This window comes from Octodon degus, unplaced genomic scaffold (assembly GCF_000260255.1).
Source record: "Octodon degus isolate 3935 unplaced genomic scaffold, OctDeg1.0 scaffold00049, whole genome shotgun sequence".
NCBI classification, from domain to species: Eukaryota; Metazoa; Chordata; class Mammalia; order Rodentia; family Octodontidae; genus Octodon; species Octodon degus.
This window is the reverse complement of record NW_004524625.1, coordinates 574,185-597,386: the sequence shown is the minus strand read 5'-3', so window position 1 is coordinate 597,386 and position 23,202 is coordinate 574,185. Positions and strand designations below refer to the sequence as shown.

Genomic DNA, 23,202 nt, shown 5'->3' with positions numbered 1-23,202 from the left:
ATTCTATTCAAAACAAAACAAAAACAACATATAAGAAGAATAATTTCTGTGACTAAAAATAATTGATGGGCTGCAGGTGTAGCTCAGTGGTTGAGTGCTTGCCTAGCATATGAGAGTCCCTGGGTTCCAACCTTTTACTGGAGAGCATCCTAAAAAAGCAAACATGTATAAAATATTTATCATCTTTTTACTTACATGGCTTTTGTTTTTCATGAATAAGAAATAGTTTACTCAAGATGTAGCATTATGTACTTCACAAATTCATATTGAATGAATAAATATTCAGAAAAGCCAAGTACTTTAGTCAGGTCATAAAGCTTTTATGTATTTATGACTTGAAGGCTTCATTTAGATACAATTATAATACCTCATTCTGAAGTCACATTGTATACTTTTACATCAGTTACTTTTCCTATTAAAAAAAATCTGGCTATCATAGTTAATTTAGGGAGTTACCAGTATGCACAATTAACTTAAATAGGATAGGATCATACATTATGAGTGTATTGTAGACATTAATTTTTTAAGTTTAAAAAGTAGTATTGACTTGTGTAACATTTAATCATAAAATGTTGGCAACGGGGCTGGAGAGATGGTTCAGTGGTCTAAAGCACCTACTTGGAACAAGCTTGGCAAAGCATAGGGACCGCGGTTCAATCCTCCAGCACCACATGCCAGCCAGCCGCGCCCCCTGGTGGGCTGAGCTGGCCACACACATACACACACACACACACACACACACACACTAAATGTTAAAATAAAAAAAAAAAAATGTTGGCAACAAATGTGCTGCTTCAATGAGAATTTAACACAACAAAGCAATAAGGAACACATGTCACTAAAATAACAACTTGTGTACCAGTATGGGGGTGGTGATGAAGCAGGTATAAATGTTTAATATGAATAGGTTCTCTAGGTAATTTTGAATGTACTTTTTGTCTCCTAAAGCATTCCTCAATCTTTAGTTTTACTTAATCCACATAGCCACTTTTAGGTGGGTAGGACAAAGAAAATTTCAACAGTGGAGAAATCTAAGGTATTGAGAGTTAGTGTGACTCGTCAAGATTTATCCCACTCCATCTTTATTATTCACTAGACACATTTACATAAGATGTGAGTGGTAGGGTTCTTGCCTAGCCTGCATGAAGCTCTGAATTCAACCTCCAGCACCACAGGAGGGGGGAAATACATATATTTATATCACCTTTTATAGAGTTAATTATCATGGTAAAAATGTGGTGGAAGGAGGGTGAAATAGTATCTCTAGTACCATAGAATTAAGCTGTTTGTTTTTTTCCTTATTTTGAAGTACTGAGAATTGATCCTAGAACTTTTGCACTGAGTTATATCATTACCCTTTATTTTGTACTCAGTTAAATCTTTAGTCCAAAATTGCCCAGGATGAGCTCAAACTTGTGATCCTCCTGCCTCAATCTCCCAAAGTGCTATGACTATAGGCATGTGCACCACACCTAGTTTGGGTTTATTAGTTTCTTTTTATTGATTCAGCCGTGCTTAAAAATTAACGTGGTGGGGCCAGGAGGATGGTTCAGTAGAATAAGTGCTTGCCTGGCAAGCGCAAGGGCCTGAGTTCAATCCCTGGTTCCGCCAAAAACAAACAAACAAAAAACAACAAAAAATTAACGTGGTGAATTGCATTCTGCTTATCACAGGAATATTAGCTCATGGGCAAGTAGTCCTATTGAGTAGTTGATGGGTGATAAGAAAATTCAGATGAAAATATCTAGCAGAGGGAAGAATTTCTCAGACTCATACATCTTTACTGGAAGTTACTAGTACTTTTTACCTATGTGTGCTTCAATACTGGTACTGTACTGAAAAGGACAGTATTATGTTGATCTACCCTCAATTCTTATATTTTATTGAAACAAACAATATTATATCATCCTACCCTTTTGGCAGTGGGTATATAGTGCATGATTATAACATTTAAAAAAATCTTTTATTTATTTGGTACAGGGTCTCGCTATGCAACTTGGACTTGTAGTGATCCTCCTGTCTCAGCCTTCCCAGTGCTGGGATTACAGTTGTGCACCACCATGCCCAATTTCGGTGGTTGGCATGGCAGCACAGCATGTGGTACCAGGGATTGTACCTGGGTCCTTGTACTTCCCAGGCAGACACTTAGACCACTGATCCATCTCTCATGATTATAACTTTTTGCAGTACTATTTAAGTATTGTCAGTAAATAGCTATAGGTAGTTGGAAATAAAATATAGAAAAACTGTATAGCTTTAGATTTTTATTTGCTGATTAGTTCAAAAGATGAATGTTGTATTTTATCATAAACATAACTCAAGTAATATTTTAAAAATGTATTAAAGATTAATTAAATTAACTGGTTTATTTTCTAAAAAGAGACCTGTTTACATACATGATTTTCTCATTCTAACACTTGACCAAAGGAAAGTCAGTTTTTTCTTGAGCCTGTGAGAGAAGATGCCTTCCTTACCAGTAGAAGAATATATATCCAATTTGTAAAACACCACACATAATATCTCATACTTACTAGGTACTCAGTAAATCATAGTTTTTACTGATTTACTTGTATTTTAAACTATCATCTACTATAACCCAAAGTAATTTTAATTGTTTTCCTCTCACATTGTCTTCATATTTCTGTAGGTGTATCTACATCAGCAATCAAAATGGCAACAACAAGGCTTCCTTCCCCCAAAAGCTTAGTGAGTACCCCGACTCAGATTCTTGCACAGTTTCCTAAACAGCATCAACAATCTCCTAAGCAGCAGTTACATCAAGTACAACAACAGACACAGCCTTCTGTAGCTCAGCCTTCTCTAGTATCTCATCAGCAGCAACCTCAGCAGTCTTCTTTGCCACCTGGTATAAAACCTACCATCCAAATCAAACAGGAGTCAGGTAACTGGAAAATATTTATACGATATGCTCATTCTGTTCACCAGTTCTCTTGAGTTTTTCAGTCTGTGTATATTGTATATCTCCACTTATTTAGATCTTCTTTGACTTTTTTCTTTTTTCAGCACACAGATGTTGTACATATTTTGTTAGATTTGTGCCTAAGTATTTCATGTTCTTGGCATGGTTATAAAGGTGGTATGATTTTAATTTCAATTTTCTCATGTTTGTGTTTAGGGTATAAAAGTTAATACTGAATTTGTATCTTTAACTTTACTAATCTCGCTTATTTCTAGTTGTCTTTACTTAGCTTCCTTGGCATTTTCTACATAGATAGAAGTTTCCAGTTATGTGTAAATACATTTTTTCCTTTGTTTCTAGTCAATATCCACTTTCTTCATTCATTTTTTATTCCTACATTTTTTTTTTCCTTTTCTTTCTCCCTTCCTCTTTGTCCTTCCCTTCTCTCTTTCTTTCCTGTTCCCTTTCTCTTTCTTTTTGTTTTATTCCACTGGGTAGAACTTTCATGAATTAATATTTGAGGGAGTAGAGTAGATGTCCATGCATTGTTTCTAATCGTAAGGTAAAGACATTAGTCTTCACCATTTAATATGATGACAGCTGTAGGTTTTTGTCAAGTTTATCAATTTCCCTTCCATTCATACTCATTTGGCACTTTTTTGTTTTTTAAATCTTATTTATTTATTTACTTGGTACAGTTTGGACTTGTAGTGATCCTCCTGTCTCAGCCACCAAAGTGCTGGGATTATAGCTGTGTGCCACCACACCCCATTTTTGTGGCCAGCTTGGCACAGGGTGGTATGACATGTGGTACTGGGGATTGAACTTGGGTCCTTGTGCTTGCCAGGCAAACGCTTAGACCACTGAGCTATCTCCCTGGCCCTAGCACTTTTTTCCTTTGGTCAAATGCTTTAGTTTCTGTTCAGTTGATAGGATCATTCTTGTTTATTGTTTTGATATCCTATTTATTTTTTTTTTTTTTTTTTTTTTTTTTTTTTTTTTTTTCCAGAACCGGGGATTGAACTCAGGCCCTTGTGCTTGCCAGGGAAGCGCTTATTCCACTGAGTCATCTCCCCAGCTCCAAATTATATATATGCTTATTTGTATGTAATTTTTTTTTTTTTTTTTTGGAACCGGGGATTGAACTCAGGCCCCTGCGCTTGCCAGGGAAGCACTTATTCTACTGAGCCATCTCCCCGGCCCCATTATTGTTTTGGTATTCTAGATTACACTGATTTTCTGTTGAGTTAGGTTTGTGTATCTGAAATAAACCTCTCTTGGTTATGGAAGGTTTTTATATATTGCTAGATTCAGTTTTTATCTTTTCATAACAGACATTGGACTATAGTTTTTAAAATTTTATGATGTACTTATCTAATTTTTCTATCAGGTTGTACTGGCCTTAGAAAATACATTTGGAAGTAATTCTTTTCTAGTTTATTAAAGAGATAGAGTAAGAATGCTGTTAATTCTTTAAATGTTTAGTAGACTTCTCTAGAGAAACTATCTGGGACTGAAGGTTTCTATATTGGGGGGCCTTAAAATTATGAATTCAGTTTGTTTAATGATTAGAGGACTGTTTATTGGGATTATGTTTCATCTTTGTTGAGTTTTTGTATTTCATGTGTTTTAAGGAATTGACCAATTTTTTTCTAAATTGTCAAATTTATGGTTGAATATTTGTTAGCTATAGTTCATTACTTTTTAAAGTAGTTTTTGTATGATCTATACTAATGTTCCCTTTTTCATTTCTTATATTGGTGGTGTTTTTCCTTCTCTTTTTTTATTCCTCAGGCTTCCATGTGGTTTGTCAATTTGATAGAGGTTTATTTTGTGGTTTTTTTCCCTGTATTTAGGACAGGGTTTGCAGGGTCTTCAGGGTCTCGCTACGTAGATTGGACTCATAGTGATTCTCCTGTTTTCAGCCTCCCAAGTACTGAGATTACACGTATGTACTGCCATGCCCAGTCTCTATTGCTGTCTCAGCACGGCACACTGGGGATCGAACCCTGGCCACTGCGTTCTGCTTAGTCCACTGAGCTATCAGGTCGACCCTGTGTTTTTGCTTTGTAGTGGTAAGAATTAGACCCAGGGCCCCTTATGCATGGTCTAAGGGGCAAGATCTCTGCCACTGAACTATCCACAGCCTGCTTTCCTATGTGTATACCTAGTATTGAAATTGTAGACTGTATGGTAAATCTATATTAAATTGAGAAATAAATAATTATTTATTATTTTCAAAGCAGTTATATATTTTTACATTCCCAACAAGAATGTATCAAAGTTCCAGTTGCTCTTCACCTTTGTCTACATTTGTCAGTCTCTTAATTTTTTATTTTAATTATCCTAGTTTCTGTGAAATATTTCATTTTGCTTTTTTTGTATTTATCTCATGACTAATAGCATTGAGCTTTTTTTTTTTTTTTTAGAAAGCGTTTCTTCATGTAGTCTGTGCTGAACTTGTACTTGCAGTGATCCTCCTGCCTCAGCCTCCCAGGTGCTAGGATTACAAACTGCTGCCACCATACTCCTTTGACCCATTTCTTTTTTTATTTTCTATTTTTTATTATGTATTTGGTACAGGGTCTCACAACGCAGCTTGGACTCTCAGTGATCCTCCTCTTTTCAGCCTTCCCCAGCACTGGGATTATAGGCAGGCACCACCACGCCCTGTCTTGTTGGCTGGCTCAGTGCACCTGGTGATGGGGCCCCACATGGCATGTGGTGCTAGGGATTGAACCCCAGTCCCTATGCTTGCCTAAGCAGGCATTTAGTCTGCTGAGCTATCTCACTGGTTCCCCATCTCTTAAGTAAAAGAAAAAAAATGGACTTTTAATGGATTCCTTATTTTTTTTTATTTTTTATTTTTTTAATGTTTTAGGTTCATGTCATTGCAATAGAGGTAGTTTCTTTGTGGCAATCTAGATGCCTTTTCTTCTCTCTCTTTCTACTTTCCTTTTCTTCCCCTTTTTCCCTCCTCCCCTCCTCTCCTTCCCTCTTCCCCTCCTCCTTCCTTTCCTCTTTCCCTTTTTCCCTCCTTCCTTCCTTCCTTCCTTCCTTCCTTCCTTCCTGTCTGTCTGTCTGTCTGTCTGTCTGTCTGTCTGTCTGTCTTTTTTCTTACTTAATTTCCTTGTTAGAATTTCTAGTAAATGCATTATTGGATGGAAGCAAGAGCAGACATTGTGGGCTTATTCCTTATAGTCGTAGAGCTTCTTTTAATGTTTTATAAGGCTGATCTGCAAAACATTTTTTTCAGTTTTTGTTTATCTGTTAGACTATTTCATCTTCATTTTTGGAAGATAGTTTTGCTTGTTATCACAGTTTCTGTTCTGAAAATGTGAAAAAATAACATGACTATCCTACCATTTAAGTTCATTTTTGCATAGTCCCTTCAAATTCTTATCCAAAATCAGATTTTATGTTGGTGCAATAATTCTTTTCTTTTTGTAGTTAGTACTTGATGTAAAGGGCTGTTCTTTAAAAGAAATTATTTTTAAAATCGGATAACTGATGTTTTTGGTCTATACAGTTTTCAACATCTTTTTGATCATTTTCTGTTTTGTTCTTGAGTTGAGGTCTTGCATGAACGATTGTGGCATATACTTATAACCCCAGCACTTGCGAGGCTGATATAGGAAGATCTTGTGAGTTTGAGCCCAGCCTTTGTTACATAGACATTGAATGTGTCTTAAAAAAAAATCGAGATGAAGAATTTTGTTATTGTAATGTTTTAGTTTCATTCCTGGAATGAGAGAAATTAGGGAAGACAGGAATTTAGGAACAGAATTTTAGAGTTTCATTAATATTAAAAAAGCATCTGTAGGTAAGATTGAGTAAATATTTATGATTATTACCCTCTTGGATTGGTATAAGGGACATGTATTAAAAAATTTTACTGAGATTAATCTTTCTTCTTTCAAAGGTGTTAAAATCATCACGCAACAAGTTCAACCAAGTAAAATCTTACCCAAACCAGTGACTGCAACTCTACCCACCAGTAGCAATTCCCCCATTATGGTAGTTAGCAGTAATGGTGCAATTATGACAACTAAACTGGTAACTGCTCCTACTGGTAAGTTCTTGTAGATATCAGTTGTTTATTTATATAGTCATCAGGTAATTTCTTTGTACCAGCAATATGTTTGACACCGAACATCTAGAAATGAATGAGATAATTCTTTAGAGGCTTTTCTTGACACACCCTGTCCCCCACCTCTCTGAAATTAGCTTTCTTATTCTTTTTCATGATCCTTAGTTCTTTTCATTTATAGCACTTGTCACATGTCTGATTATTAGCTTGTTGTTGTTGTTTTGTTTTCTTTTTAGACCAGATGCTTCAAATATATGAATGTGTGTGCATGCCTACACACATGTACACACACATACAGCACATGCTTGCCGGTAGCTGCGTAGTCAGAATTTGTTGAGCAAATGAAAACATTCCCAGTCTACAAGGGTGTTACTCTGCTGCAGTTGAGAGTCTGTGTTACATTACTGTATTAGTAAGTGTTAATGGAGATAGTGGGAAGCATGAGGTACCATTAAACTTACAAAAGAGAATGATCAGCCTATGCTTGGGGAAATGACAGTGTAGATCACTTAGAATAGCATACCCTTTGGTACCGTTAGCAGGCTACTTAATCTAAGTTTTTCTTGTTTAAATGGAATAGTACAGTGCTATATAGGTTCAGGAATGTTTCTGTTTACATATAATTTGGTTTGCAAACAGAAGCATCGGTCAAAATTTTTGTTTTTGTTTGTAAACTGCATTGGGTGACAAACATGACTGCAGTCATCTTTCCCACACAAATGCAAATGTGGCAGTCTGTGTTTTGTTTGTTTGATTTTTAGTTGTTTTAAGTCAGGGTCTCATTGTGCAGTTTAGGCAGGCCTTGAATTCACTGTGCAACCCAGGTGGGCCTCAAATTTGTGACAATCCTTCTGCCTCTGAGTGCTGGGATTACAGGTGTGTGCCACCACACCTGACCAATGTGGCAGTCTTTTCCAAAATCGTGAAACAAATTCATGAACTGAGGCACCACTGTAATTCTTAAGATTATTTTAAGTATTAAATACCATCAAGTATGTAAAAAGTCCCTTATAATACTCAGTAACTGTTAATATTAGAATTAGCCATTTCTATTATTTTAAATGTTTATAAAAATGTTTAGGAGGGATAATTTTTTTTTTTAATTTATTTATTTTAGTGTGTGTGTGTGTGTGTGGCCAGTTCAGCCCACCAGGGGGCGGGGCTGGCTGGCATGTGGTGCTGGGGGATTGAACCTTGGTCCATGTGCTTTGCTAAGCTTGTTCTAAGTAGGTGCTTTAGACCACTGAGCCATCTCACCAGCCCCAAGGAGGGATAATATTTAGAAGAAAGTATATAAATTGTATAAAAGGATATCTGTTTTGGTTTTTATAAGCTGTCATTTATTGGCTAATATGTAAAGGTCTGTGCAAACATTGAGCTTACTCTTTGTTATTAGTCCTGTTTTCAATGACCTACATTAAGCAGTTTGCTTATGGTCATGAAATCAATAAGGGAAACCTGGAATTTGAACCCATACCTGTTTAACTCTAAAATCTTATGTTTTATTTTTATTTTTTAGAACTTGTCCTAAGGTATACTTGATATGAAATTTACTACTTTCAAATGTACATTTTATTGGCATTGAATACATGTATGTTGTTGTGCAACTGCCATTGCCATACATCTTCAGAACCTTTTCTTTTTCCACACTGAAACACTGTACCCAAAAAACACTGTCCATCTTCCTTTCCTTCAGTGCTTGGTAACCACCATTTACCTTCTGCCTCTATTTTAAACACTATTGTTCTTGTATTAGCAATATCGTTCTTACTCCAAGCTTTTCTTTTTGACTTAATGATAATTGTATTGTTTCTCATGTTAAGGATAGTGAAAAATAAATTTGTGTCTGCTATATTAAAATACGTGTTTCCTTTATAAAGCAATAGCTGAAGTTGAAATCTTTTTCATTTATAATTCAGAACATTCAAATTTTGTGTCCCTGTGGCATATTTACTTTGTACTAGGTTTTTTTCTAATTCTGATGTGTACTTGTAACCAGTTTAAGTTAATTTTATTAAATGTTTCTTTGCTCCTCCCTTGTTTGACTATTAGTTATATTTTTAAAAGGTGAATAACTTGCTACCAGCATTTTTTTCAAGATGAGAGAATTGTTGAAAATGATCATCAAAAAATTTTCACTTGTTGAAGGTGTTGTCACTATTTTTTGTTTTCCCTAAGGTTGTAATTCTTACTTTAGAATACTCCTTCTGAGTTACTGAATTTGTAAAACACTACAACAGTCTCATCTAGCTAGTGTTTAATACCTGTTTGGGAGTCAAGTCCTAGAAGTCGTGGGGAAGGTTGTAAAATCTTCTGAGCAATGTAAGAAAAAAATATTCTGACAGATCAGTTAAGATTGAAAAAGTATGTAAATACAGAAAATCTTTGGCAGAAGAGCAGTATTCCTTGCTACTCTTGGCAGCTTCAACATTAATCTCTAGTAATGTTATGCTTTAAAAGATGGAAATATATTTAGAGGGTAACAGTACAGAACGGTCGAAGTTTATAAAATTTTGGGCAAGTAGTAGTACCTTATTTTTTGAATGCTGGTGTTGGGTTTGGCACTCAGATAGACCCAAACAGATGCAGAGAACTTAAAATCTTCAGCAGAATCATCTAAAATGCTGTGATGAGAGATTATTAAGTTTAAATTTCTTTTGACATAAGTAGTGAAAGAAGGGAGCAGGGTTAGCTCTACTTTTTCTTGGGTAAGTATCTTGATGCAACATCACAATATTTTATGTGTAAAATTAATTGACATTGACTTGACTTTGTTTCTTGCTGTGTGCCTTAAAACTAGCTATAAAACTGTAAATTAATGTCTTGATATCTTGAAATTCTATTTTCAAATTAAAACAGTGTTGATTCAGTTACATTGAATTCTGAGTAAACTTTATAAATTATCATTTTTCTATAAGCAGTGATTTTTTTTTTTCTTTCTTTGGCTTTTTCCTTTTATAGGCACACAGGCAACATATACCCGGCCAACAGTGAGCCCATCCATAGGTCGGATGGCTGCAACCCCTGGAGCTGCAACCTATGTGAAAACTACCAGTGGTAGCATCATTACAGTAGTACCAAAATCATTAGCTACCTTGGGGGGCAAGATAATTAGCAGTAATATAGTTTCTGGTAGGTATATCTTAAATATGTGACTTTCATTGTGTAAGTGACCTTCAGTGAGAGGGAAAATGGGTATTTCAATATTGAAGAATTTTGTTTGATCTGTTTTTTATATAGCAATCTAACCATTTGTTTTCAGCCTTCATGTTTAGTGATTAAGTATAGTCTTTAGTTTTACTATTAAATATTTACATATAAAACTTGACAGTTTAAAATTAGAACATTTAGTTTATAATCATAATGCAAAGATTATGGTTTATATTTACATAGAGATTTAAAAGAATTTATTTGTGTTTCATTCATCATAGGGAATTTGTACCTGTACATGATAAAATCTGATTCTTCTTTTCTCATTCCCCTCCCCCTCTCTTTAACCCTTTTTCTCCTTATTTACAAAAGCTTTTTATTTTTTCCTTTTCTCGTTTTACATAGAGGTATTTTTATTTACAAAATATTCTTTTTTGGTACAAGGGATTGAACTCTGGACTTTGTGTTTGGCAGGCAGGCACTTATGCCACTGAGCTATGTCCCCAGCCTACAAAATATTCTTTCATTTGTCAACCCATTGAGCCCTCTTAACAACTCTTAAAATAATAGTTACTGTGTTCACTTCACAAATGAGAAATTTGAGTTACAGGTGTTGACCTGTCCAAGGCTGCACAAAATAGAATAATGAAATTATTTATACATCTAAATATGTTGAAGGAACATAGTTCATTATTTCAATTACTAGCATCACTTTAGTTTATTAAAAGCAAAAATATTTGAATATCTGTTTGACTTCCACTATGTTTGCTTTTTGAAAATTATTTAGATAATGGTGATTAACCATATGCCTATTTTATGGTATATTGAAACCATGCATGGTTTTTATGGGCTCATTAATCCCTAAAATATTTGGGTTGTGGACCCCATAGTGGAATGTTAAGATAGTGTGTGTTTTCACTGAGTATTAATTTTTAATTAAATTGATATAAACAGTCTTGGATTAAGCAAGGTTTAGGATTTTAATTTTATAGACTAATCATATTTTGTATGCCCCTGGTGAGTTATTCTAACTTTACAAAGTCAAAGAATTGAAGTTCCTGGCAGTAACTTGATGTTGCTGATAACTCTGGGAATGAAGAAAAAGCAAACAGGCATAGTATTGACATAAAACACCATATTTAAAGCTGTCAACTTTGGCACTATTAAGTGTAAGTGAGAAAATCCAGTGTTTGCCAAGCCAAGGAGGGTGAAATCAGTAGAGAAAGAATCATTATACGCCAGCTTTTAAGAGGATATTTTATATAACACAGTTAAGTGCAAGTTACAATTTACTACTTGAAAATATCTTCAAATAATACACTTCATTAAACATTTTAAAATGTTTTGCATTGGGTGATAGCTTTGTACAGTTTTAAGGTGTTTTCTTTGTATATGAATTTGTAATGTTATATAATTTGAACAAATGTTTAGATGTCATGGGCCCTCTAATTTTAGACCTTATTCATGATTTATCTACTTTGTTCTTGGTTAGAGCAATATTAATCAAGTACATTTTCCTAGAAGGAAAGATTTAATTTGAGATATATGTATTTTATATGTAAGTACATATTATCCACCTGTGGGTTAAATATAAAGCCACTTGTGGTTAGTTGCTATTTCTGTTAACCACAGGTATATGTCTGAAGAATTCTTAAACTTTTCCAGCATGCAGGATATACTTGGCATAGCTGAAGCAACTTTGTTACATGGAGATTATTATTTGTTTCCTTCACTGTTTTGATGCTTTCATTCCAAGTTTTCCTCTTGTTTCTGGCTACTATAAGCTAATTCTAATATTATACATCACTGTGCTTTGTAAAGGTAGTTGTCTTATGTTTTACTTTTATTGTTCCATGTTAGTTTATTAGTAATTTTTTTTTTTTTTTGTGGAACCGCGGATTGAACTCAGGCCCTTGCACTTGCCAGGCAAGCGCTTATTCTCCCTGGCCCCTGTTGTAGTTTTTAATCACTGTGCTATATTTATAGTATACTAGTAGCCTAAGTGAGTAATTTTAGAGTTTGTTACCTTCATTCATGAGCAGATGGTAAGTTTTAGAGTTTCCTTTCCCCCAAATAAAGAAGAAATTTTCTTAAAATAGACATCTAGCAATAAAAATGAAGACCTGAATAGTAACAACAGGGTGGGCATGATGTCACATACCTGTAATCCTAGCATTGTGGCAGTATTTTTTTTTTTTTTTTCAGAACCAGGGATTGAACTCAGGCCCTTGCACTTGCCAGGGAAGCACTTATTCCACTGAGCCATCTCCCTGGCCCCTGACATTGTGGAGGCTAAGGCCCCAGGATCTTTGAGTTCTAGACCAGCCTGGGCTACATACTGAGTTAAGGCTAGCCTGAACTATGTACTAAGATCCTTTTTCAAAAAAACTAATTACTAAACAACAACAAACTTACCCTTTTGTTTTGGAAGAGTTTAACAAGGTATAAAGAATATTTAGATCCATCCAAATAGCTCAGTGGACTAAAGCGCCTGCAAGCAGGCACAGGGGCCAGGGATTTGATCCCTGGGCCTGCCATGCTGGCGCGCAGAGTGGGTGATTGAGACTGGGAGTGGTGTCGCGCGCCTGTAATACCAGCTCTTGGGAGGCTGTAAACAGGTGGATCACTACAAGTCCAATTTAGTAGTGAGACCCAGAACACTCTGTAGACCCTTCCCTAAAAAAAAAAAAAAAAATTTAAGACGTAACTTTTACCACTCATAGAATGTGTTAAAATTTAAGTGTATATTCATTCCCTGTATAAATATCTGTGTAAAAATGTATATTAAATTAAAATAGTCCTACGATTCTCTCATTTCATAAATTTAACCATCTCATTACGTGTTGTAAGGTTTTTTTGTCATTATAAGTAAAGGCCATGTTATACACAATGTAGCAAAAAATGGTGAATGTTTAAAATAAAAAGAAAATTATTACACAAAATACATTGCCATTAATTTCTATTAGAGTTGGCTCATTTCAAACACATTCTGTCATTCTTGCCACTTTTTGAAGCAATTTTGGATGTCTGTGTACTTGAGTGTCTTTAGTTGTATTGTCATGGCTGCCTGAGTAGATTCAAAACATACATTTCATGGTCACTTGAGGAAGAGCGGGAAGCCATGTAGAACCAGATCTGCTGAGTAAGATGAATGAGTATATACCACATGCTTTTATAATCCTGTCTTTCTGTTAGATAGTGTTTGACAGCCTCATGCTGTATATTTTTTATCATAACTCTTAATGACACTTCTACATGTTACTTTTTAATCAAACTTCCTTTGTGAAATAGCTTAGAAAGCAGGTGCATGTGTTCACAGTACTTTCTAGAAAGGTTATGTTTTTTTTTTTAAATAAGCAATAACTAGAGAGCATGACTATTTTTATAGTTACTTCACCCATATATTGCAGAGTCATATATTTCTTTATATGAATATATATGAGATAACTGTTAATAAGATTTTTTTGGTGAGCCTTGTTAAGTAATGGTTGAAGAAGTACTTTATGCTGAAGCTTAGATCATTCATAGATGATCCAAAAGCGACATATTGTTATTTGTACCCATTGTGATTTTGCTTTGTTAAAGCATAGGCTGTGTAGGTGGGTTCTTGATGTGCTGTGAGCCAAGCACTGTGTAATGTGCTGTGAAACACAGACATGTGTTTTATTCTGCTCCATACATATCCTGTTATTTTGTGAGAATTGTAAACCCTTTACTATGAATTCATAGAGAAGCCCCTCTTTTTCAAATCAGTGAATTAAAAGCTGGTGTACAGCTCAAAGGATTTGTACCATGATTTTCAATTTGGACAATTATAAAAATATAGTGCATACATTTTTTAAAGTAGATTTGAGAGGTAGAAATATAAGCAAATTAGGAAAAAATATAGGCAAGATAATGTAATTTATACCAGTAGGTATACCCACTATTTAGGTCTTAATATTGGATAAATCTGAGCTTCTTCCTCATACTTTATGTAGTTCTGCAAGTTAACAAAAGCAAACATTGAATATAACTTGGTCAATTCCTCCCTCCCTCCCTCTTTTCCTCCCTCTCTTCCTCCTTCTCTCCTTCCCTCCCTTCCTCCTTCTCTCCCTCCCTCCCTTCCTTCCTGATGGTACTGGGGATTGAATTCAGGACTTTGTGCTTGCCAGGGATGCACTTGTGCTATTGAGCTATCTCCCCGGCCCTAATTGGAGGGTATTTCTGTGTTTTCTTCGTTGTTTTTTGGGGGGCACTAGGGATTGTGGTTTTTGGGTTTTTTTTTTGCGGAACCAGGGATTGAACTCAGGCCCTTGCGCTTGCCAGGGAAGTGCTTATTCTACTGAGCCATCTCCCTGGCCCAAGATGGTTTTTGTTTTTTGGGGGCACTAGTGAGTGAACCCAAGGCCTTTACACTGAACTATACACCCCAGCTCCTAGTCCCCACTGCTCATTACTCAAACTTGCAATCCTTTGCCTTTCCCTCCCAGAGTAGGCAGGCATGTACTATTGCTACCCTGTCTTTTTAAATCATGTAACACGTGGCTTATTTTTGTTCCTAAATCTCCTTAATAGTCTCTTGGTATGTGAATCTTGATATTTACCTTGAATATTATATTTTGAAGAGCTATCTATCTATCTATCTATCTATCTATATGGGAGAGCCAGGGAGATGGCTCAGTGGAATAAGTGCTTCCCTGGCAAGCACAAGGGCCTGAGTTCAATCCCCGGTTCCGCAAAAAAAAAAACAAAAAGATGTATATGGAATAGAGATTTTGATTTACTTCATTTAATTAGTCAGGAAAGGAATATTGAGGATTGAGTGGATACAGTATTGATGTGTTCAGATTCTGAATTTGGTGTGTAGGTGTTTAGAGTATAAAAAGATAACTGCTTTAAGAGTCAATTCTTAATATTTCTTAGTCTGGATAATTTGTGTAAACTTACTGTTCATAGCCTTCATTTTCATCCCGTCATAGCATTTACACACCACTTAGAGATGTCATTGACTAAAGAATATTGTGTACAACATAAACTGAAATAATCAAGCATCATTACTTCTTAATTCAGGCCTCCTTTTCTTCTTTTCTCTAAGGAACAACTACCAAAATCACTACAATCCCAATGAGTTCCAAGCCCAATGTGATTGTTGTGCAAAAAACTACAGGAAAAGGAACAACCATTCAAGGCCTCCCAGGCAAAAATGTTGTCACAACGTTGCTAAATGCTGGAGTAAGTAAGAGTTTGTACTGCAGGCTCAGCTGTTTTGATTTACCACTACAGTGATTTAATAACTTATGACTCCCAACTGATAGCATTTATCACAGTAATTTATTCATAGTGGCTTACAGCTGGCTCCCTTGTGATTATGATGTAGATGCTTAGCTTGCTCCAGATGAAGACTTCTCTAGCTTATCTACAGGAGAACTTTTCTTGGACAACAGTTCCATTCCTGCTTGTGGCCAGTAGATAATGGCTTAGTGTTTCGTTTACCTTATGTTGGGCAAAGAAAAATATTTGGGTTTAAAATGATATTAACTGATGGAAATTTGTTTTTTCACTTTAATTTTTCATTTTTACCTCAGCTAGGATTAAAAAGGGATTGATTTGTAGTTGTGAAATCAGCTGTTAAAAGGCTAAGAGGTTCAGAGTTAAGGCAAACTTCAGGTTTTGTGTCTCAGTATTGTAGCTGTGTGACAGTGGGCGATTTATTCCATATCTCTAGTCCTTAATTTTCTCATGTTTGCATTAGGGGTAACAGTTGCCCTTTTGAAAGTGCTTAAAACAATATCTTCTACATAGAAACTTCTCAATCGATGGCTTTCTTATTATTTTTTGGCATTTAATTTTTAAGCCTTTGTAATGTTCTTATGTTTCCTTCACTAGAAAAATTGAATGCCATGCTTCATTTTACTAGGCCTCAGGAATTTTTTTTTTTTTGCGGAACTGGGGATTGAACTCAGGCCCTTGCGGTTGCCAGGCAAGTGCTTATTCTACTGAGCTATCTCATCGGCCCCATGAAATTTCTTAGGCCTCTTCATCTTAAGGTATTAGAAGAGGTCTATGCATTTGATGTTTTCAACATGTGGAGGCACAGATTATATCTAGTTTGAATTCATATAATAAGCCAAAAATAAGCCAGGAGCAGATTTCAGGTTTTCAGAATCCTTATTAGTATGGTTTGTAGTTAATACTATTTGATATGTAAGAGGGGATGCCATGTACTAAAGGTTCTGTGTGAGCAGAGAGATCTAAAAGCCACTTTTAACATCATAGCTATTATGTAGCAGATCAGAGCATCAGTATGACACAGCCAGTGCTCATAAAGTAAGCAGTTCAACATATAAGACCATTTTTTTCTTCACTGCACAAAACCATCCACTTATACTCACTACTTGTTCACCTGTGCATACCCACAACACTTGTCAGAAGAGCTTTTGGAAAGATAAGCTTGCTAATTGATTGTGTTGTGGTCATTAAACTTGTGCAGGGCCTGTCAAGCCTTTTAGGGCCTGCCCAATTGTGGTCTTGTGGCTGTTGGCAAATGACTTAGAGTTCTTTTCAGAGATGGCTCTCTGAGGGGTATGAATGTGTTGAAATAATCATACAATGGGCATATAGTTTCCCTTTTTTATTTATTTATTTATTTATTTATTTATTTATTTATTGTGTGTGACCAGCTCAGCCCACCAGGGGGCGGGGCTGGCTGGCATGTGGTGCTGGGGGATTGAACCGTGGTCCCTGTACTTTGCTAAGCCTGCTCTAAGCAGGTGCTTCAGACCACTGAGCCATCCCACCAGCCCCTTGTTTCCCTTATAGTAGATAAATTTAGAATTTTTGCAATTAATTTTGCTCTTACTCAGTGTTTTTAGGCATCCTACTTCAGTGTTTGTTTTTATTGGATGCTAAGCTTTAAAGATCATGTGTTTAGATGATTATATCTAAATATTAAGAAAAATTGAAAAAGTGAAAATTGTTAGGTCTATTTGCTTTTTAGTTTTATGAATTTTAAGTTTTAAAGACATTTTTTGAGATGAGCATTTGCAGTGGTGCCTCAAACTCGTGGGCTAAGTGAGCTTCCTGCTTTAGCTTCCCAAGTAGTAGATTATAGATATGTCACAATCCCTTGCGTAAGTTTTAATAATTTAGTAAAATCATTATACTTGAACTTAATTTAGTTAAATTCAAGGAAAAAGGTATTGACATGAAAGATTAGAAAATGGTACTTAATAATAAAGCAGCTGGGGAGATGGCTCAGTGAAATAAGCACTTCCCTGGCAAGCGCAAGGGCCTGAGTTCAGTCCCCGGTTCCGCCGGGAAAAAAAAAAGGAATAAAGCATATGAAAATACAAAAAATGGTGAAAAGCTGATAGGCTTAAACTACCTATATAGGACCAAAGTGATACTAATAACATATTAATAATAAAAGATGGGAAATACCTTAAATCTTTTAATATAACCTTAGAAATATTGTTAATATCTTTATTGTATTCACCTTTTGCATACACTTTTCATGTAGGTATTCTGCTATATACCTGTGTAATTTCATATGTAAATTTGGGGAGTTTATTTTATATGTGGACATTTAGCTGTTTTAAAACTGGGTATATTCAGTAATTTTTTCATTAAGTATTAATTTCAGATACATTAGAAAATAAAAATAAATATGGGGAATGAAACTTATAATTCCAAAGTTTAGAGATAATCATCACTTACATTAATCTACATTCTTCTAAAACTGTATAGTCCTTTTAATATCTGCATTTACTGATGGGGTAGTATTATAAGTACATTTTCCCTCATCTTTGTGATGCTGGGATTGAGCCTGGGGCAAGTGCTCTGTCAGTAACTACTTTTATTTTTAAATCTTGAGATAGAATCTCACTGAAGTGTTCAGATCGACCTCAAATTTGCAGTCCTTCTGCTTTTTGAGAAGCATGGATTACTGATGGGTACCAGTATGCCCAGCTAATAAATATTCTTATGTAATTTAAAAAACTCATCAGAATATAATTAGTTTTTTTGAGGGGGGTATAAATTTGGTCAAATATATGGTCAGCTACTTTATCATTAACAAAAATGCCAAACACATTCACTAGAAGAAAGATAGCCTCTTTAATAAATAGTGGTAGAAAAACTGCTTCTTCACATGATGAAGATTAAAATTGGACACATATCTTCCACCATGCACTAAACTAAATTTGATATGGATTAAATATCTAAATACTAAAATAGAAACATTTAATCTGCTGGAAGATAGAATAGGTAAAACTCTTGAAGACACTGGTGTAGGCAAAGACTTTATGGATAAAACCCTGATCTCACAGAAATTATCACAAAGAATCAACAACTGGGATCTCATCTTATTGAAAAGCGTTTGCACAGTAAGAGAAACCAAGTGAAGAGACAGCCCACAATGTGGGAAAAAATGCTTGCTCTTCCTCAGATAAAAGAACATGTAAAGAACTCAAAAATATCAGACCTCTGGAATTTAAAGACCCAATTAAATGGGTGTCTCAGATGAATACATATTTCTCAGATAGAGTAAAAAAGCAAATAAATATATGATAAATGTTCAACATCACTGGTCATTCAAGAGATGCAAATTAAAACAACACTAAGCTGGCGAGATAGCTTAAGTGGTCTGCTTAGGCAAGCGTACAGGGACACACAGTGACCTGGGCACCACATGCTGTGTCAGCCCCGCCTCCAAGGTGGGCTGGGCCAGCCACAAAAAAATAGAAACACTGAGATTCCATCTCACCCTGGAGAGAATGGTTATTATCAAGAAATCAACCAGTAACAAAGGTTGGAGAAAAAGGAACTATTTTCCACTGTGGGTGGGAGTGTAGACTGGTAAAACTACTGTGGAAATTGGTGTGGAGATTCCTCAAAAAACTAGGACTGAAGGTTCTATTCAACCCAGCTATTCCCCTTCCGGGTATTGCCCCAGAAGAGTTGAAAACATTGTACCACAGCAATATTTGTGCACCCATGTTTATGGCAGTGCAATTTGTCATAGCTAAATCTTGGAAACAACCCAAATGCCCCATCAACTGAGGAATGGATAAGAAAGATGTGGTATCTTTATAAATGTACTACTACTCGGGCATAAAGAAGGATAAAGTAGATACTATAAAATGGGAAGAAACTTCAAAAGGAAAGAGAAACTGGGATGGAGGAAAGGAGTAAAGAAGGAAGGGAAAACGAAAAAAAAAAAAATCAGGCATATGTGCCCGAAGTTCAATTCCTGGTACAAGGAAAGAAACATTGGTTTTGAGAGGCAGAGGCAGGAGGATTGTTGCTGTTTTAAAACTATCCTTGGCTACGAAATGAGCTCAAGGCCAGCCTGAACTGCACAGCGAGACCCTGTCTCGAAAATATACACACCACATACATATATGATAGTTAAGATAGTTATACTAATTTCTCTTCATTGAAAAGTTTGCTTATATTGTTTGAACAATTAAATGCTGGTATGTTGAACCCTGAGTAATTTCAAGATGACAGTATTCCATGTTATTAGTTTTTGTTACTCTTATATCTTGTTTTGTAGTGTTCTAACTTTTTTTCTTTAAAAAAATGTAAAAAAAGAAAACTGGGCAGATGAATTCTGAGTTTATTTCAACAAAGCCTAGCAGTTTTGATTTTTTAGAAACACTACTTTTAGGGGCTGGGGAGATGGCTCAGTAGAATAAGCTCTTGCCTGGCAAGCGCAAGGTCCTGGGTTCAATCCCCAGTTCTGCAAAAAAAAAGAAAAAAAGAAACGCTACTTTGTTATATAACTTCATTTATCATTATGCTAAAACTATCTTTGCTATTTTAGTAAAAGGAGCTTTTATTATTTAAATGTATATAAATGTCTTTTATAATTACTGGCTTCAATTTAGGGAGAAAAAACTATTCAGACAGTGCCAACAGGAGCAAAGCCAGCTATTATCACTGCTACAAGACCCATTACCAAAATGATTGTAACTCAGCCAAAAGGAATAGGTTCCACAGTTCAACCCGCAGCTAAAATCATCCCAACAAAAATTGTTTATGGGCAACAAGGGAAAACACAGGTAAGCTGTACGATACAGTGATTTATTTATTTATTTATTTTGGCTTACATATTTTATGTTCTTAAATTCCCAGGTAGAAATTTCAAAGAAAAGATTAATATTAAAACAACCTAAATTATTGAAGGTTTGCACTGAATGTAAGTATTAATCTGTTGTTACCACCTGTGTTTTTTTTTCAGCACTTCACCCTCCCCCAGCACCAGAGATTGAACCTAAAGCTTTTGCACTGAGCTGTATCTCCAGCCTTTAAAAATTAATTTTAAAACATTTATTAGTACATGTTTGTAATACATAATGTTTACATTCCTTGTTGGGAGTTGGTGCATTTTAATTCCTTTTTGCAATCCCTTTTCCTTCCTCTCCCTCCATCTCTCTCTGTTCTGTTTTGTTTAGTTTTATACTAGGAATCAGACTTCAGATTTCATGCTTGCTAGGCAGGCACTCTGCTGCTGAGCTATATCCCCAGTCATCCCGCTATTTCTTGATCTCTTCTCCTTCCAGAAAGCTCTGTTTCCGTACTTCTTATCTGTCTTTTATTTTGCTTTTATTTAAACTTCTGAGTTTTTCATGTAAGTGAAACTATAAAATTTAAATGTGTGTGTCTGATTTGTTTCATTTACCATTATGGTCTCAGGGTGGTGCCTGCATTTTCCACAAATGACTGAAGTTTATCTTTATTTGTGGGAGGATAATAATTACTTTTGTGTAAATACCGGTTTCTTTATCCATTCATTTGTTGATGAACATATAAATCTCTTCCAAGATTTAGCTATTATTTATTGTGCTACTGTAAACAAGGGTATACATGTGTCACTGTAATATGTTTTTTAGCATTTTTTGGAAGCTACCTGGAAGGGGAGTAACTAGATCAAATGGAATTTCTAGTTTCTTTGTTTTGAGGAATGTTCACAATGATTTCCAAAGTTATTGTATTAGTTTACATTCCCACCAACAATATAAAAGGGTTTCTTTTTTCTACAGTCTTGCCAGCATTTGTTATTCGATTTCTTGACAATGGCTATTGTTTCTGGGGTAAGATGGAATCTGTGGGCTGGCCAAATAGTGGATTAAAATGCCTGCAAACAGGCAGGGGCCAGGGTTTCAGTCCCTGGCCTGCCACACTGGCCTGCCCCTGGGGCATGCTCAGACAGCAGTTGAGACTGGGCGTGGTGGTGCGTGCCTGTAATCCCAGCATTCAAAGGCTGTAAGCAGGCGAATCACTACAAGTCTGATATAGTAGTGAGACCCTGAACACCCTGTAGACCCTTCCCTAAAATACCAAAAAAAAAAAAAAAAGATGGAATCTGTGTTGTTTCTATTTGTGTTTCTCTAATGGGCCATGATGTTGAGCATTTCATTATGCATTTATTAGCCATTTCTACTTCTTTCTGTGAACTGTCTGTTCATTACAGTTGCCTACTTTCTGATTTCTTTTTTTGGGGGGGTCTCAATTTTGAGTTATGTATGTATTTTTTGTATTAGTCCTGAATGAGGAATAGCTAGAAAAATTTTTTTCTCATTCTATAGATTTTATTTTATTTTTTTTTTACAGAACCAGGGATTGAACTCAGGCCCTTGCGCCTGCCAGGGAAGCACTTATTCCGCTGAGCCATCTCCCTGGACCCCCATTCTATAGATTTTAATGAAGAAATTATATCTTTACTGTTTGGGTTTCTTTTTTTTTTTGGTTCATAAGCTTTTTAATTTGATATTGTCCCATTTGTTGATTCATGGTACTATTTTCTGTGCAACTGGGATTCTGTTTAGTAAGTCCTTGCCTATTACTGTTAATTCAAGAATTTTACTTACTTTTTCTTCTATCATGTTAATGTTTCTCTTTTAACATTTATCTTTGATCCAGATATATGGGTCTAGACTCACTCTTCTGCACATGGATATCCAATTTTCCCGGTAGCCAGAGATTATCTTTCCTCCAGTGTGTGTTTTTGGCTTATCAAAAGTCAAAGAGTTCAGCGTGCTTGGGTGTTTTTTTATTTTTCATCTTCTATTCTGTTCTACTGATTTTCATGTCGATTTTTTGTACCAGTACTTTTTTTTTTTTTTTTTTAATGTATTTAGTACAGAGTCTACAGGGTCTCACTCCATGGATCACATTTGTAGTGATGCTCCTGTTTTCAGCCTCCCAAGCATTGGAATTATGCACCCAGTCACAGTTGCTATCTCAGTGTGCCCCGGGGTGGGGCCACCTTGGCACCCAGGCCCCTGAGCTCTGCCTATGTAGGCGCTTTAGTCCACTGAGCTGTCTGGCTGGCCCTGGGCTTGAATTTGTTATCTGCTATGGCAGGTTCCTGCCTCAGCCTGCCATAGTGTTGGTATTACAGGCAGCTAAATTAGGTAGAAATAAGTAGGCAGTCAGGGCTGAGAGGGAGTCAGTGCAGGCAATGAGAATGCATCAGGACTGTGGCTGGAGGGCATCTGAAAACTAAAGTGAGGGTTCTGTTTAGACACTTCCCTAAGGCATGAATGGAGGCTTGGGATTATTGGTGTCACCCTTTTTGGATTTCCCATTAACTCACTAGAGGTGGGCCAACTTCTACCTAAAACAAAATCATTAAGATTAAAGATAAGGGCCCCAGGAGACAGCTCAGTAGAATAAGCACTTGCCTGGTAAGTGCAGGGTACTAAGTTTAGTCCCTGGTACTACAAAACAAACAACAACAACAACAAAAAAAAAAACCACTAAGGATAAGACTAAGGATACAGATTATGGACCAAGGTTTTCTAGTCTAGCCAGAATTTTCATTTATTCCTGACCAGCATGGTATAGTGAAATCCTTAAATGGAAGTTAATAGAGGCTGGGGAGATGGCTCAGTAGAATAAGCAAGTGTTTACACTTCGCTGGCAAGTGTAAGGGCCTGAATTCAATCCCTGGTTCCACCAAAAAAAAAAAAAAAAAAAAAAAAAAAAAAACCAAACTTGAGTTCTAGGAACACACAATGGACCCAGAGAGAATTTTTTACCCAGAGAAAATTTA

The 23,202-nt window shown here is 35.8% G+C and overlaps 1 protein-coding gene across 11 annotated transcripts in view; it reads left to right on the top strand.

Annotated features, from left to right (window-relative positions):
* Emsy (EMSY, BRCA2 interacting transcriptional repressor) overlaps positions 1–23,202 on the top strand; it is a 93,669-nt gene that overhangs the window by 32,591 nt on the left and 37,876 nt on the right. For all 11 annotated transcript variants that reach the window (XM_023716637.1, XM_023716634.1, XM_023716633.1 and 8 more), the window contains 5 exons: positions 2,648–2,902; positions 6,843–6,992; positions 9,972–10,142; positions 15,238–15,374; positions 20,033–20,206. In XM_023716637.1, the coding sequence (XP_023572405.1) occupies positions 2,648–2,902; positions 6,843–6,992; positions 9,972–10,142; positions 15,238–15,374; positions 20,033–20,206 (887 nt within the window). The remainder of the gene's footprint in view (positions 1–2,647; positions 2,903–6,842; positions 6,993–9,971; positions 10,143–15,237; positions 15,375–20,032; positions 20,207–23,202) is intronic.